The sequence below is a fragment of the Moschus berezovskii genome, chromosome 17, assembly GCF_049115385.1.
Source record: "Moschus berezovskii isolate FMDL1 chromosome 17, NW_MosBer_1.0, whole genome shotgun sequence".
In the NCBI taxonomy this organism is placed as follows: Eukaryota; Metazoa; Chordata; class Mammalia; order Artiodactyla; family Moschidae; genus Moschus; species Moschus berezovskii.
Window position 1 is genome coordinate 25,914,667 of NC_142476.1, and position 18,542 is coordinate 25,933,208.

At 34.8% G+C, this 18,542-nt stretch overlaps 1 protein-coding gene across 7 annotated transcripts in view; it reads right to left on the reverse strand.

Annotated features, from left to right (window-relative positions):
- SWT1 (SWT1 RNA endoribonuclease homolog) overlaps positions 1 to 18,542 on the reverse strand; it is a 108,493-nt gene that overhangs the window by 78,469 nt on the left and 11,482 nt on the right. For 5 of the 7 annotated variants that reach the window (XR_008685040.2, XM_055419098.2, XM_055419100.2 and 2 more), the window contains 7 exons: positions 17,562 to 17,620; positions 14,544 to 15,282; positions 10,308 to 10,367; positions 8,824 to 8,953; positions 7,817 to 7,918; positions 7,226 to 7,414; positions 1,096 to 1,189 (listed from right to left, as the gene is read on the reverse strand). Coding sequence is in view for 6 of the 7 variants with exons in the window: in XM_055419098.2 (XP_055275073.2) it covers positions 1,096 to 1,189; positions 7,226 to 7,414; positions 7,817 to 7,918; positions 8,824 to 8,953; positions 10,308 to 10,367; positions 14,544 to 15,282; positions 17,562 to 17,620 (1,373 nt within the window). In the remaining variant the exon portion in view is untranslated. Of the gene's footprint in view, positions 1 to 1,095; positions 1,190 to 7,225; positions 7,415 to 7,816; positions 7,919 to 8,823; positions 8,954 to 10,307; positions 10,368 to 14,543; positions 15,283 to 17,561; positions 17,621 to 17,716; positions 17,989 to 18,542 lie in introns of those variants that run through there. The other 2 variants (XM_088845275.1, XM_055419102.2) reach the window with 2 other exon arrangements.

Here is an 18,542-nt window from a genome sequence, read left to right on the forward strand (position 1 = left end):
GAGCTATTTCTTTCCATAATCACTCCATTTCAGAGAATTTAGGCATGATCATGATGCTGAAGCTGAAACTCCAATACTCTGGCCACCTCATGCGACGAGCTGACTCACTGGAAAAGACTCTGATGCTGGGAAAGGTTGGGGGCGGGAGGAGAAGGGGACGACCAAGAATGAGATGGCTGGATGGCATCACCGACTCTGTGGACATGAGTTTGAGTGAACTCCGGGAGTTGGTGATGGACAGGGAGGCCTGGTGTGCTGTGATTCATGGGGTCGCGGAGAGTCGGACACGACTGAGCGACTGAATTGAACTGATGAAACTGTAAAAACTCCATTCTGAAGTGAATACAATTCAGACTAAAACTACAAATTAAAATTGCTCTTATCAGTTCCTATAGAGCCTTATCTCATACATGATAAATACAATTTGGCTTAACATTATGCTACTTTTACCTTAGAACTAACTTATGAATCTATTAGCTGGGAATGGAGGAATGGAATGAGGACAGGAGATGGAGGAAAAACTCTGAGATAATTTTATGTATGAGGCACTCTTCCAAGTCATATATGCGTACTTTTTCTGATTAAAAACTCACAATATCCTCATAAATGCAGGTATTATTATTCTCCCTACGCTTCACACATAAGGAAACATTAAGCAGCTTTCCAAGGTCACAAAGCTGCTAAGTGGTAGACCCAGAATTTCAACTCTAACTCTGTTACAGGTTCTCAGGATATAAATGCAACATACATTAGCCTTTCCCAACAAATTAATTAACCCTCCTGCCTCATGACCAAAATGTAGATTTTCATTTCTATTTTATTGGGATATTAAATTGAATCTCCCTTGCTTTTTCAAAAGTTTTCTGAATATCATATAACTTAAGTTGAAATGAAACTTCATGAGATTCAAATCGCATTCCTTTATAGTTTGCACATTGTAAGAATGTGAGATATAAGTGAATATATTGACTGGGAGATTTAAAATAGTATGTATGGTTTTTGATCCTTGGTATGGTCATTACGGTATGATTTTTAAAAATTCTTTACTAGAAATTGCTGTTTTTTAAAAAAGAGTAAAATGATTATGAAACTCACGTGCACAAAATAACAAGAGAACAAGGGAATAGTTCTTGGAACTGAAGACAGCATTTTAATACACGATCATCATTGTTCTCATCACTCAATCCATCTGCGAATTTAGCAAAAGCAAAAATCAATAAGCACACTCGAAATCTAGGACCTGTATAAACAATTTAGGCCATATTTACAAACTGAATCATCTAAAACAAAGAAAACTTTTTAAATAAGAAGAGGAAGAGAAAACACAACAAAAACAATGACCTAAAAATTCTGGATCTAGAATTCATATATGTATGGGTTTAATTAACTGATAGTTTATTAAATTGATAGTTTACTAAAACAGAAGAGAATATGCCTATTAATAAACCCAAAGGAAAGAAATGTGATCAGTAGGTTAAATGCCATACTAGAAACCAAAAGCTATGAATTCTAGTCTCAGTTCAGTCACTTAAGAGATTATCAGCAAATTATATGACTATATTTTGTTTAATATTAACTTAAAAGAGGTCAGCAAAATAATGAGCAATTGTTCTACCAGCAACAGAACCACTTTCATGTGTCTGCTTTTTCTTAACCTCTAAGCAATAACATTTAGAGAGAGATGTACAGAAGAAGACAGCATGGGCGCTAGGCAGAGAATACAAAAAGTAATTTCTAACAAATGTTAGTATGTAGCTGATACAGTGTCCTCTGGTATTCTCCGAGTCCTCAAGCATGTAATAAGTTGTGTGTGTGTATGTGTGTGTGTGAAAAGAATGTAACATGTAGAAAGAGGATCAAAGATAGCATTTTTCTAAGTCCTTACACTAGCTGCCTCAGAATTCCCTGGGGTACTTATTAATAATATAGAAAGAAGGACTACATCCCAGACCCATTTATGGATAAGAATCTTTGAAGCCTGGATCCAAAGATTGATTTAAGCCCTTGGCAAGTATCTTACACACTAAGTCAAGATATGCTGGCCAGTGAGCCTTAACTTTTTTCCCAGATTATAACCTTTTTCTCCCCTCAGCTTTTAGCCTATATCACTGAGTGCTCTAAACTTTCAAATTAGAAAACTCATTCATGCATGCAATAAACACTTTTCTAAGGTCTAAGCTGCACCTGGTCCCTATGCTGGTCAAAAGACAAGCTCTTGGGGGCTCACGATCTCATGGCGAAGTCTACACAAAACTCAACTGATCTCATAGCATGAAACTGACAGACATACGATTCAGTTCTTTAATCAGACAACCAGTAAGCCAGACAGACATATATTACAGCAGCCAATTTTCCTGCTTTTAGCTAACAAAGTAAATACCACAATAATGCAAAATGGGCAGCTCAAAATCAGTGGTTAACTTTAGCAACTCAATTTGACCAACTAAAGGAGGCTTAGAGCATACAGTAAGTACACTGCTCTAAAGGTATCAAAGTTCATGATTACTTGTTCTGTCACTTTTTTCTAGAATACACAGGCCCAGAAGGTATACCTAAAATTGTAAGAATATTCATGAAATATTTTTATCAACAAATATTTTTGAGCACTTGCTCAGGAACTGTTCAAAAATGAACAAAGACTCTGGAAACAGATAATCTGGGTTTGAATTCTTGTTTTCCCACTTACTGGACACGTAATAATGGGAAAATTGTTTAAGAAGGAGGATTAAATGAGAAAATTTATATAAAACACTTGGCCCAATATGTGGTGATAGCAAGTGCTTAAGTAATACGTTGGCTTGAAGTTCAACATTCAGAAAACAAAGATCATGGCATCTGGTCCCATCACTTCATGGGAAATAGATGGGGAAACAGTGGAAACAGTGTCAGACTTTAGAGTTTTGGGCTCCAAAATCACTATGGATGCTGACTGCAGCCATGAAATTCAAAGACGCTTACTCCTTGGAAGGAAAATTATGACCAACCTAGATAGCATATTAAAAAGCAGAGACATTACTTTGCCAACCAAGGTCCGTCTAGTCAAGGCTATGGTTTTTCCCATGGTCATGTATGGATGTGAGAGTTGGACTGTGAAGAAAGCTGATCACCAAAGAATTGATGCTTTTGAACTGTGGTGCTGGAGAAGACTCTTGAGAGTCCGTTAGACGCAAGGAGATCCAACCAGTCCATCCTAAAGGAGATCAGTCCTGGGTGTTCACTGGAAGGACTGATGTTGAAAGCTGAAACCCCAATACTTTGGCCACCTGATGTGAAGAGCTGACTCACTGGAAAAGACCCTGATGCTGGGAGGGATTCAGGGCAGGAGGAGAAGGGGACAACAAAGGATGAGATGGCTGGATGGCATCACTGACTCGATGGACATGGGTTTGGGCGGACTCCGGGAGTTGGTGATGGATAGGGAGACCTGGCGTGCTGCAGTTCATGGGGTCGCAAAGTCGGACACGACTGAGTGACTGAATGGAATTAACCCAATAGGACTGATATTCTAACTAAAAAGGGGAAATTTGGAATCAGACATGGGGAGAGAGAAGAGGATGTTAAGAGATATAAGGAGAAAATGGCCATTTACAAGCCAAACAGGCAGTCTGAAACAGATGTTTCTCTCACAGATGTCAGAAGGAGATAATCCTGCTAACACCCTGATTTTAGACTTCCAATCTTCAGAATTGTGAGACAAATTTCTGAGTGGTTTTTTGGTATTACTTTTAGATTCCATATATAAGTGACACATGATATTTGTCTTTCTTTGCCTGAATTAATCTAAGAAATTTAGGATTGTAGTTTATATTCTTTTAAATATTATTCTGTTTAACATCACATCATTAACATTTTTCAAAATTAGTATTCTCTCATTTGGCTACAGCATTATATGTAACATCTCCAACTTTCAGACTGTTTCCAATTTTTTGCTGTATAAATCATGCTGTGATGAACATTAATTATATAAGTCATTGTACTTCTGATTATTTCTTTAGAATAATTGCAAAAAAGACAAATCATCTCTTTAGGCTTCATAATACACACTGATAAATTGCTCTCCTGAAAAGTTACTAATTCATATTCCCTATGCACTGAGTGCTGTGTTCCTATCAAGTGCTGGGAAGAAGTATCTTTCTAAACTTAGGAGCAATAAAAATAAAAAAGGAAAATGCAAAAAATATAAACTAAAAATTTTTGTACATAAGCAGTTAACACTATTTAAAACAGCAAACGGGAAAATATTTACCTTGAACAAAAATGGCTGACTAGATGTATTTCTTCTTTTGTGAATTACCTATTAATAATCTTTGTCCATTTAGGGAAATTTAATTTTTCTAATCCATCTGTATAACTTTCTCATGTAAGAGGACACAAAAGAATTATCACCTATTCCAAACATTAAATCATTAAGCACTTTAATACAATTAGCTCAACCAATCTTCACAACCATATTTTCAGCCGGAGGTCATTTCCCCCCATTTTATTTGCTCAGTTTCCTCACCTTTAGCTTTCTCCAGGTCAGCTCAAAACACTCAGGTCAATCAGATTTCAAATCCTATTCTCATCATAATGCATACTACATCAAATAAGTACAATTTTGAAAAGAGTAAGGACAACACTAAAATTACGTTCAACTAATAAGTCTATTTATTAATAACATAGACTATTTTCACTCAATTTGTAGCATTTTTCTTTTTTTAATGGAAAATGCCTGTCTAAAAAAAATACAGTTATAATTCTCAATGATTACATAAAACAAAATAATACATCTATATAAGCAGTTATTAGAGTTAGTAGCAAATGTGCTCAACAGATGTAAAGCATAATTAAAGACTGTTTTGTTCTTGCTTTTCTCCAAACAAGTATTTTAATTTTATTCAAAAATCCTGAATTAAATTTTTTATAAGTTTCAATTCATCACTAGAATGTAAAATATAATTTTACTATGATAAAAATGACTAATGATATTTCTAAAGGAGATCATAAAATCATTATCAACAGAATAAATATATTAAGTGTATTAGATTTTATATAAACAATACTTCAAACAATCAGTTTGACAGATAACAGTGATATATAAAGGATTTATCTGACAAAGACAATTACACAATAATCTATAAAGACTAATCTACAACCTTGTAACTAAAAGCACAATTTAGCAAAATTATTTAGCAAATAATATCAAATTGAAGCATTAAAAGGAAGTATGGCCTTCCAGGAAGGCCCAGAAACTGAAGCAGCACAGAAGTTTGAGACCACTACTATGATTTATCCTCCTTAATAATCCTAAAAGCATAGACTGAAGAAGTAAAAGCATCAAAAAAAGCACATAAAAACTGAAAAGTCAAAGACACATATCAAGTATTTAAAAATAATAAATGTGGCCAAAATATCTATTAGTTCTTCTAAAATAAGTCTCAAAGTCAATCTATTGAAGGAATAGATGTTCCAACTAGGACAAGTTCTTAACATCTCTATGTCTCAATTTCCTCATCAGCAAACAGGTCTAATAAGAATATCTTCCACAAGTACCGTAAGTTTTGAATGAGATACTAGCTGTAAAGCACTTAGAAAAGGGTCTGGAGAATAGTGGCCATAGCAGTGTTGTCTATTACTGTCATCATCTATACAGTTATACACTAAAATGTAATTTTTATCAACTAACAAGGAAAAAATTACAAGTAAAAAAAATTCTCACCTCTTCTTAAGGATTGGAGGTTTACGGAAATGATGGTTTAGACAAAGGTTTGTTATTGTGTGGTTGTTTTTTTTAAAAAGTCCTATCTGTTAGCATTATATACCAAAGTACTACAGGAGTTTCAGGAGCTGGGAGAGCAGGTGAAAAGGAAATGAGAGAATGAAAGAAATTCTTGCCAAAATGTTGAGAATCACTGAGAATGAGTGAAAAGCACACAGGGGTTCATTGTATTATTCTACCCACTTCTGTATTTGAAGGTTTTCATAATAGAAAGCAAAAAAAAAAAACACACCTAAAAGATTCAATTTAATATAATGCGTTAAAACATTTTGTATTTTCTTAACTCTAATAAATGATTTTTTTTAGTGGTTTCCTTTAAAAGCTCTTAAACGTCACATGATGTTCCTATTCAAAATGCATAAGCACTGTACTGGAATATACTAAGAGCTAATAATTATTTGTAAAGGGAATAAATAAAGGAATTAATGGTAGAGGCCCTTTTTCTTCAAAGATTTAAGACTAAACAGCTGTGTCAAAAACCTCAGGGTTAATATCATACTTAGACTCATCTTAGGATAAATTCTTTCATATCTTATGGTGAATATGGATACAGCAAACAACATAAATTCATGATATTTAAAATAATACAAATAAACATATACAAATAACTCTGAGTTGTGAATAAACAGATTTTTAAAGAATGAAATATATCCTCTAAATGTAAATATAAATATAAATTCTTCAGCGGCAACTGTGTTGCTTTACAAAGAATTTTTACCAAATAGTTATACAAAACATGAAGAACACACTTTGGAGCTAAAACTAATTTTTAAATGTCTAAAAAAAAAAACCAAAAAAAACTAATATGGAAAAAAATCAAGAGAAAATCTATAGATCTCTATTATAAAAATACCTCCTTTCTGACAAACCAGAGGAAAACAACACCTATCTCTGTATTATATGAACTGCATATAGTGGTGATTAGGGGCTTCCCTGATAGATCAGCAGTTAAACGAATCCACCTGCAAGGCAGGAGACACAGGTTCAATTCCTGGGTCGGGAAGATCCCCTGGAGGAGGGCATGGCAACTCACTCCAGTATTCTTGCCTGGAGAATCCCATGGCAGGGTTCATCCCAGTTCACAGGGTTGCACGGAGTCAGACACAACTGAAGCAACTGAGCACGCAGATGATGACTAGAAACACAGATCACTTACGGGCCTCATCACTCAGTAAGGTATTTTTAAAAAAGAATTCAAGTACTGTAATACAGACAACTATGCATACAGAACTATATAGTCACTATCTGTGAAATCACAGACCTTCCCAATAAGGTCTAGGAGAAACAGAAAATAAATTATCAAAGACCTCCAAAACAAGCCTAATAGAACACTCCAAAGCATCACTATGTCCTGCCATTTCATAATGCAATACTTATAGTATTAAGTTTTGCACCGTTTCCCTGCAATAATGAGTCAGCATCGAAACAAATCTTAATCAGGAAACACCATGAGAGGACAACACTTACAAAGTTTTTGAGATGCAAGTTGTATTGACTGACCCCATAGCTTTCTATCTTGATTTCTGAGACTGTCATTGATGAAATGAACTGCAGGTATAGCTTTGTGCTGGGCATGTTTCAGTAATTTTCCTGCCTTCATACGATCCAGCTCTTGTACAACCACCCAGGGAATTATTAGCACAAGTTTGTCAAAGCCTAAAAAATAAAAAGATTTCTTATAAGTCAACAAATATGTATTAAGCTACTAAATTGAACTGCTGCAGGAGAATGAAAAGTTTTAAAGAAATTCACAATCTAAATGAAGAGATAATACATAAAAACAGGAACTTAAAACAGATACAAGTGTCAAGAGAACATTAAAAAAATAAATATTAACACTACCAGAGGTCAAAGAAAAGTAAGTTTAGAAGCTAGATTAACCAGTAAAGGCTCTTTTTTTCCCTCCCCTTTTTACTTAAGCTGATTATGCTGTGCATGCTTGTGCTTAACAACATATCCAAATGAAAGTAAGTTTACAGGGAGTAAAAAACTCATATCACTGTTAATATAAAATATTAAATAAGAAAATCAGAATCAGTCAGTATGTTTTATAAATACCTGAGATTTCCATTGTCTTCAAAAATCTAACAAATTTGAGATGATTCATTAGAATATTTGTGTCAATAACAATTAGAAGCTTTTTGTCTGAAGCAGCATTTGCTAGGGAAAAAAAGCAAAGTGAGAACTGACATTTGTAACACACATAATAAATAAAACTTTGTTATCACAGAACTCTGATAGCATTCTTAAGGCAATCCTTTAAACAACAAAAACGCATTTACTCCAATTCTTAAGAGAAAGAACAGTAATCAGTGTTTAATTATCCACCATTAGAATATTGCATATTACTTATGGGTGGATTTTTAAGTCATAAACTAACTTATGACAGCAGTAATTATGTTGTCAAACCCTGTACTCTATCACTGGTAGTTATCCAGTTAGGAATGATAAGCTAATTTTAATATATTGTGAAATAACACTGAAAAGATAAATACGTATAAAAGAAAGAAAACTAATAATACTAGTATTATTACTTCTTAGTGTCGTTTTAGAAACAGGTGAGTTGATTCACAGATAAACAATAAGTTGGAAATGAAACATGAATATAATGTAGCAGCATTACTATTTTTATAAATGCAATTCAAAACTGTATACTAGCATACTCTGGAGGGTATCTATCATTTTCTTCTCCCAGGTGTAAGAATAAGCACAATTTTACTATATAAATAAGAAATTAATGAATACCTTTGAGAAAATTGCATTGTTTCTGATCAGTGCTTTGCAAACTTGAAACTGTTAAAATTTATGATTAAGAGCAAGAATAACAGATTACTCATAATTCTGACTACTGTAATTAGGCAAAAAAAAGAAAGAAAATATTTCTAACTGCCTAATAATGTGAGATATATAAAGCAAATGATAACATAAATCTTAGACCTGATTTCTACAGCTGAAAGAAATATACCATCTTTTATTATTTCAAATGAGCACATTTTAACAGTTTCACCTAAATATTATAGAAATTGAACACTGAGAAAACACCATCATATACATAAAGGGTATACCAGCAGAGGAATGTATATCATCTTCTGCCATGTCAATTTCCATACTCATTAACTCTCCTGAAGGTGGAACCACAGGTAAATCCATACTTTTTCCCACACGAGCAGCATGAAGCTCTTCTACTATCTGCATCTAAATTGCAAAAGACCCATAAAACAATATTTTGAATTATTTTCTCTGCAGATTAATAAGAAAGCAATTAATTCTTATTCACTTAATATGAGATAGTCTGTGGAAAGCAAAAATTTTATAAAAATATGGAAGCCACATGGTAAAAAACCCACAGATTTATAAACATATACAAGGTTTACAGGAAAAGAATTTGAAATAGAAGATATATGTATATCTATAACTGAATCAACTTTGCTATACACCTGAAACTAACATAACATTGCAAATCAACCAGTCAAAAAAAAAATTTTTTTAAGCTCTTTAAAAAAAATAAAATGGTTCTTCTCTTATTCTTATTACAACCTTAGGCAAATTATTTAAACACCATGGGTCTCAGTTTATCTGCACAATGGGAATGGTAAATATTTGTATCCTTTTAGTACTTTTTGTAAGGATGAAGTGAAATAACATGAAAAAACCTCACATAGGGTCTAATACATAAGAGACTTCCAACATAAGTTAATTCTCATTTCCATTCTCACTTCAAAGTACTTTAGGAGCCAAACATGTTTTTGTCTGGATGATCAGAACTCTTCCTAAGATTTCTAAGATTGTTAATTAACTATCAAAATATGAAATCCAGATATTTATACTCTTTTCATTTCAGGGAAGTAGTTCCCTGATGTATTATAATGTAAAGAAATTAAAGTATAACCAAATTTTAAAGCAGAGGTGAGAAATCTTTCTTCTATCAAGGGGCACTGACCCAGAAGACATAAAAATATAACTGACTGTCACAAATAAAATGCAATCAACATGGTTTTAAAGTTTCCTTTAAATAGAAAAACCCAAAGTGTTCTGTGAATCTAATTTTAATTTAGAAGCAGGGAACATAAAATTACAAGCAATACTTCTTTTAGGTTCGACCAAGAGATTCTAGCTGAGAAATGAAGCAGCAGGTAAAAAATAAATATGTACGTGTTTTCATTTTCACTGAACACTTTCATCTTATTGCTAATTAGAAAAATGAGGCAAAAACATTAATATCATACTGTATTTTGGCAAGCTGAGGCATAAGCACGCAAAAACATAACATTAAATTAAAATTAATATTGTGAGCATAGGCTCCACACTTTTTATTCAAAACAAATTAGAGCTTATTAGAAAAAAAAGGCCAAAAGGTGACTGAATAAATGGAAATACTTTTCCAAAGAATTTTTCAGGACTTCACAAATACTTATATACTGAATTAAGTAGAGACATCACTGTTATTTTCATACTATAAAGGTTTTTTTGTCATTATTTTTTATTAAAATAGGAACCCCCTGTCTTAATTTCATTAAAAATATTCAAAGTAAACAAATAAATCAGTAACCTCTTGATCTGTATCTTGAATACTTTCAAGTGACACTGAAGAACATGGTGCTTCAAAACTCTGAAATGAAAAGTAATATTATTAATTAGTTAAGAAGCATACACCTAGAATAAGGTTTTTCAGCTGTGGCACTACTGACATTTGGGATCAGATGATTCTTTGTTTTGGGGGTTAATACTCTTCTCACTTCAGGGAAGTAGTTCCCTGATGTATTATAATGTAAAGAAATTAAAGTAGAATCTAACTTTAGAGCAAAGGTGAGAAATCTTTCTTCTGTCAAGGGGAACTGACCCAGAAGACACAAAAGTATAACTGACTGTCACAAATAAAAAGCAATCAATATGGTTTTAAAGTTTCTTTAAATAGAAAAACACAAGTGTTTGGGGTTGTTCTATGCATTGCAGGATGTTCAGACGTATCTCTTCCCTTTACCCACTAGACACCTACCCCCCTCCCATCCTTGACAATCAAAAATGTCTCCATTCCTCTGCCCAAGCAATTTCAGTGTTATAACAGAGACAGAATTTGATGTAAATGCAGTTGAAGAGAAAATTATCTATACTTCAGTTTACATTCCAATAAGCTATGCTGTTTGGGGGTGCATACTTCAATAAATGCAATAAAAAGAAAAACAATGAACTGAAAAAAAAAAAAGTCTCCATCAAATCAGTTGCCAAATATCCACTAAGAGGCAAAATTGCCCCCAGATGAAAAACTGTCCCTAGAATAGAAAAGCCTCATTCTATAAGTCATGAAAGAGAGTAGAAATTCTTTTAGATTTACTCATTCATATATATGCCTCCCTAAAAATACTCAGATTCTAAGAACAAAATATGCCACCTTAAGAAACAGAAATAACTATGGCAAAGATAAAAAGAATACTGGGCCTTGGTCATGGGAAATTTTCATCCATGAGTAAATGAACCGTTTCTAAAAGTGACATGACAAAACAACAAAAGAAACCTGAACATTATTATATGGCTGAGGGAGGGAAAGACTGAAAATGTATGGGTGTTTTATTTTTTGTCTCCCAGCAAAGACTGAAGATCTAATTTCAGTTTTTCACTGGCACTTTCGGTGAGTGGCTGAGACTTACCCAATCCTACATACAGGTGACACAGAATTTAATTAAGCCTCTACTAAACCAAATCACCTTCTAAGAATTCTCCAAGATAACACCAAACACACATGCTTTGTTGGGAACTGAGCTTCTACCCTAACTTTCCAGTATCAATCTTCACACAAAACAATACCACACACATCACACACGTCGGCCCATTACAGCTGTACTCTCCCATGACCCTGGGTTCTATGCCTTCTCCACCTGACTAAATCTCACTAGAACTTTAGATTCTCTTCAGCTAAGGAGTGCCAACCAAGCTAGAGATTATTATAGAACTTCCTGCAACTTCTGACATTCGAAGTCTTTTCATTCTTCTACTTGGGTCACTACTACCCTTCACTCTCTTTGACAAGCTACTTTCAGTGATTTCAAAAAACTTTCTATCAACTTCAAATCCTTATTATAAAAGAAAGTCTTAGAGGGCATTTAACTTTGCCTTTCCCCTTCCATGTTTTATTAAGCCCATGGATTGGGATAAAGCCTTCCCTGGAGATGACAAAAGGGAGTAACAGCAATGACAGTTTTATTTGCTGGAGTGATTCCAAACTAAAAACCTGATTATTCAGGTTGGCTCTGTCCTATCTACAAGACAAAAAAAGTCTTTCCCAGAAGAGATAAAGGAATCCATTGCCTAGACCCTGGCTTCCTCTCCAACTTCCTCTCATATAGATTCTCAACACATCTCAAGTCAAACTGAACAACCTAAGTGCTCACATATGCTCGTGCCATGCAATTTCACAACTCTGGGCCACCACACAACTGATCATTTCCCCTGGCAGGACAACACTTCTATTCTTTGCTCTACACATTTTTCAACACCAAGCTTAAGAGAATCTCTTAATAAGCCCTTCCTTAACTCACTTCCAAATTTATACTCTGTTCAGTTCAATTCAGTTCAGTCGCTCAATCGTGTCCGACTCTTTGTGACCCCCATGAATCACAGCACGCCAGGCCTCCCTGTCCATCACCAACTCCCGGAGTTCACTCAAACTCATGTCCATCGAGTCGGTGATGCTATCCAGCCATCTCATTCTCTGTCATCCCCTTCTCCTCCCGCCCCCAATCCTTCCCAGCATCAGAGTCTTTTCCAGTGAGTCAACTCGTCGCATGAGGTGGCCAAAGTATTGCAGTTTCAGCTTTAGCATCAGCCCTTCCAATGAACACCCAGGATTGATCTCCTTGTAGTCCAAGGAACTCTCAGGAGTTTTCTCCAGCACCACAGTTCAAAAGCATCAATTCTTCACCAGCCAAATTCCCAGGGCTCTAATATTTTCTTCATTGTATCTGCAATTGTATATGTTTACTAATCTACCTCTCTGGGAACTTCTTGAGGGTAAAAGTGTCTTATTCAAACTCTAAATGCCTAATACATAATAGGTACCTTTAATTAACGTTTAGATAAACTGATGAATTTCTAACCCAGAGACTCATAAGAATTAAGTGGGATACCATTTATAAAAGTGGCCTATAAACAATAACTCTCTAGACTATTAGTTCACAATGGTGAGGGGAGAATGCAAACTGAAAAGGGTCTATAACAAAGAACTATAAGCCTAGAGAAAAAAAGAAGTCACTTTCTCCTAGGAAAGCATAACAGGATCACTGAATACAAAAAAACACAATTACTTCTTTGTAAACTCATTATTTTAGGAAGACAATTATCCATTGAGGAATTTATGAGGAAAACAAATGTAACATTAAAATGATTAGCTACTGTCACTAATAATGTTAACGATAACATATTCAAGATAAGAACAATATTTACTTGCTGCTCCTGCATCTAAATGACTTTAAGTCAGGTAAGACTCTATCAAAGGAATATAAAGAGTTTTAATTCCAATAACTGAAAAGTAATCATGCAAAAATTGCTTCCCCTACAACTTAATATTCATGCTATGTACCTCGTTTGGTTTTTGTAATAATTCTAAACAGAGAGCAAAAAAGTGTGTAAGATACATCTCTTACTGTTCCTTAGATATACAGCACCAGGAGAATACCAAACAATGATACAAGGATGTTCAGTGAACATCCTGGAAAACTCATATTCCTTTCTTGCATCCTACTCTAGAGAACTGGTTACACAGCACAAGAAGAAAACTGAAGCTTTCCTTTAAGAAAGCAATAAAAAGAACAAACTCAATTCTTTCCTTCTTTGGACCCCTTCAAGTTCAGTGAAAGAGAGTACTCTTTCTCAAGCTCTTCTGGCCCGCTTAGTTACAATCCCTCCACTTTTCAAAGTATCTTATACAACACTCTATAGTCTTGATTCCTAAAAAGAGGTAAGCTCCACCACTGCTGTTTATAAGCAGTCTCTAAATTTCAGAGATTCTAAAGTTCCAAAGTTCTAAAAGGTCTCCTAAAGATAAATAATTTTATTTGCCATAGACACAAGACTATCACAATTAGGTTTTCAAATTAGTCCACAAATGCTGATTTACGGCATAATTTAGAAGCAAAAATAGATGCGCCAATCTTTCTTCCCAGATCTCTGTATACATAGTTCCCTCTGTCTGGAACATTCCTGCTTCTCCCATCTCACTCCACCTTGTCTTCACCTAAATAACTCCTATTCAGTCTTTAGTTCTCAGTTTACATGTTATCCCCTCCAGTTAATCTTATTGAATTAATCCATCCACGGCCATGTTAATCCCCTGCTATGTTCCCACATAAGGTGATTAAGTATTTGTCAGACTTGAGGTGGTTGTTTCTGTACATCCTCATATAAGAAAGTCTTTGAAAATGATGACTGTGATTGTGGTACCTGGCATACAGGGCACTCAAAAGAATAACTTGTTAGAGGAACAACTATTTGGAATATTAACTCCGGAACTGTTGTACCTAGAGTTAGAGAAAACTGTCATAGTACTTCTCTGATAGGACTATCTGTAACTGCTTCTTTTGTATTTTTACACAATCCCTTCTATTTTGGGTCCCTGATAGTTGCCAGGATAGTTTTTAAGGAAGTTGAAATTTACAGAGTAAAATAAAAGAACCTACATATCTTCCTGACTAAACAGAATCTGCTTTTTACGATCATTATCTATAACAGAAACGACTCAAACCTATATATTTAAACTCTTAATAAGGTCTGTATTCATTTTGCACTACCTTACCTGGGTTAGGTTTTCACCAGAACTTAAATCATTAATTTCTTGATGCTCATGATATTCTCCTTCCCACTCACGAACAGTCTGCTTAGATGTGGAATCCGAAAATAAATATTCACTTCTGTGCCTTGTAAACTTTAATGAAAACTGGGAGCCTTCTGGGCATTCTTTTTTCTCCTGTTTAGTCTTTAACTTGTTAGAACCTAAACTGAACACATTTTCTTGTACAAGATTCTGGAGGATATTGCAGGATTTTACTGGGATTTTGAAATTAATTCTTCTTCTTCTAGATTCAACGGGTTCCTTAATTATCTTGCTGGAATTACAATCCTGAGAAAGTTGGATTCTCTTGCATTTCTCCGAAGCACATTTTTCAGAACTGTCTCTAAATTTATTGTACCCTTCTTTCTTGAATTGCTTCATCTTCACCCTCTGAATAAGTAAATGAGGCCTTTTTTTTTCACTTGCCTGGCCTTCAGCTTTTGGTTTCACATCTTTGGCCACCTTAGGACAGCTAAAGTTTTTAATTCCATGGTCCAGTTTACTCTTAACATTTGCCAATTTAATATCTTTAACTTGAAAATCTATACATTTACTTGTATCTTTCTTAGTTCCATTTGAAGAAGGACTCTGTGAAATAATCTGATTATTATTTGAATACGATGTTTCCTGGAGTGTAACAAGTTCTTGGGATGAAGAATCAATTTTTGGTCTCTTTCTTGGAGGGTCAGTTTCTACATTCAGTCTGTAAAGCAGCACAGAAAATTAGGTGACATTACAATTAAACATGGCACTGTATCATTTTAGTTAGGAAATGAAAGAACTGGCCTGATATGAACTTCATTAAAAGTAAGAAATAAATACAGTATTAATAAACTGGAAAGGATTACTCAATAAATAGTGTTGGAATAACTGGTTTGTTATTTGGAAAAAAAAATTTACAGCTTTATATAACATCAGATGATGTAATCCCAAACAGATTAAACATTAAAGTGCAAAATAATTCTTATTTCTATAACTGCTATACTTCATATTAAATACTTAAAAACCAAAGAAGACGAAGGGAATATTTATCAGATTTCTTAATAAAGAACTTCCTAAACTTAATAGCAATGGGAAAAAGATCACAAAGGAAAACAGTAAATGTAAATGACTACAGTAATATATTAAAAAATAATAAAAATTAAAAGAACTGGGAAATGGCATATGCTACAAATGTGACAGCTTATTAGCCTTCGTAAATAAAAATCTCATCAAAAAGTACTAAGGCTCTAGAAAAAGACATGAACAGAAAACCAATGAATTAGAAAAAGGGAATGATTAACAGACATTTTTGGGAGAAATGTTTTACTTTCCTAGTAGTCACAGATGTGCTAATTGCAATGTACCATTTTCTTCTCTCAAATTAGTCAAGATTGTTAAATAACACTAAACACTGGCAAGAGGTTGTTAAATGGACCCTCTCATATGTTGCCAGTGGAAATGCAAAATGATGTAACAGTTCCACAAAGGAATTTGATGATATAATTAAGAATTCTAAAAATGTTCTTATCTTTTAACTTCTCAGTAATTCCCAGTTTAGAAATCTAAGGAGAAAAAAGCTAAAAATAGACTAAAAATAATAAAATATTCAATTCAGGATTATCTATAAGAGCAAAAAGTCAGGTACAAGGTAAATGCTAAAATTCTGGAAATGACTAAGAAACATGTCATTCTACTGAATACAATAAACTACCATAGTCATTTCAAAGGATGTTTATGCAAAATTTTCAAAGACATACAAAATATACTGGTATACTATTAAGCAGAAAACAAGCATGGCATAAATCTGTATACAGAAGATCATCTCAACAGTTTAAATAAGCATAGTAAACAAGTCAGAAAAAAACGTACTAGAATGCTAGAAGCAACAATAGCTAGAGGTGATAATATTTTCCTGCACAACAAAACTAGATACTAGTCTGTAGTCACAAAGAAAGGGGAAAAATCTGATGAGCCACAATCTATTAATTTATATCAGTAAACCCCTGAATGCCTTTCAAGTGCCTGTCATTTTGCCGGACACTGGAAGGCAGTGGAGGACACATCAAATATAGTCCTTACCCCTCATTAATTTACTGTCCAGCAGGGGACAGAGAGACCGTAAATAAGTGACTTCTCAAAGAATTAACTGGCAAGAGCAAACTATAAACATCTCAGAGTTTCCATAAGAGTTTCACCGGAGTCTTCACCTGGCTTTATTTTCTTTGCTCTTTCTACAAAAAGATTGCCTATCATTATTTACCTGTTAATAAATAGGAATAAGACAAAACTTTAATAGGACCCTGTTTGGCACTTATTAGCATATCACATAAGATATTACCTGTAGTAAAGAAAAATAAGGAAAACAACAAACGAAAGAAAATTTTAATAGGACCCTCTAGTTTTCTGGGCATTTTAAAATTCCTATTTGTTCTTCACAACAGCCCTGTGTGGCATATTTCATAGCAATCTATACACCATGGTCCATATGGTCATTAACTAATGAAAACTCAGCATTATATTACCTTTAATTATTCCTACTATTTCCCAAGTTCTCTAGTTATAGCCACAATCTGTTAAATTAACATGGTTTTAGAGCCATATCAATTCAATAAGCTACATATTCTCTTCATGGGTAATATGCAAAGATAATTTATCCAAAATTATTAAATCAGCCTCATAACCTCTTCTATTACTATATGTAATGAAGTTATGTATCTTGTAAGGGTGTATCTTTGAAATCTCAAAATCAAATTATTTGAGATGCAAATTAACATTTTAGTTGAAAGTAGTATTTACATAGTATAGAATTCTGATAAGATTTTTTATTTCACTCAACTGTTTCTTAAATTTACACAAATATTAAGAAAATCATATCTGTGATTTAGCTATAAATACGTTTCTACAAAACAGTATTAAACAAAATAAAGGATTCTACAAATCTAAATATTCAGTCTCACCATTCAAAGCTAAAAAATATACCAAGAAAAAGGGAAAATTTACCTTTTCAGTTCTTGTCTTCTTTTCATATTACAGTACAGAATATCTTTGGGATCTGATTTCTGAAAGAAAAAGGTATTACTTAGGAAATATAAATTGTGAACTGAGGAAAGAGATTGGGAGACAGTATTCTTCCATACCCCTATGTTAGTGAATACCTTAGAGACAGCCTGGGACCTGGGACCCTTTACTGTGACTGGTGCAACGCTTGTACCTGGACACACCTCTCCTCCAGCAACAAAATACAAAGAAACTATATGAGACTAAAAATAACTGGGTGCATGCTCAGTTGGGGCAAATTATGGACAAAAGACACAAAATGACCAAAAAACTGCTACTCATGAAGAGCCAGGAGCAAAAAGCAGGGTACTGAGCATGCCCCCTGCAGTCACCACCACCAGAAGGGTGGGCAGAATACCTCACCCTTCCAGCCCTAAGTCTGTGCACACCCCTAACTTCACCCCATATAGAGCCAAGATGGCAGAGAGGGAAGGTGCCACAAATAGTGCACTTACCAGATGCTGGTGGAGACCATGACACCCAGGTGGACAGGACGAACCCCCGAGCAATGGGGTAGAACATAGTGGGGAGTGAGGGGGAAGAAGCAGAGGCTGGATGGGCCCAGTGCCCCTGAGGAGCAGCTGGGGGAGAGGAGTTCCCAGGCCTTGAGAGGCACACTTACCTCAAGGGGATCAGCAGGGATGGTGAGAGACCCTCGGAGGTCAGAAGATCAGGGGAACACACCTGGAACCTACTCAACCCTGGGAAGCCTGCTGAGGCAGGGGCATGATCCTCTGTACTCAGGCCAGAGGCATTCCAGAGCCCCTCCAGGCCAGGCTGAGCTTAGGCCTGCACCCCACCCCCACCCAGGGCCTTTATCTTCAGCATGGGCCCTGAGCAGAGGGCCCACGCCCACCTAAGCCCTGCCCCCTGACAGCCAAGACTTTTTCCCGCTTTTGTTCTCTTCTCTTTTTTTTTCTCCTA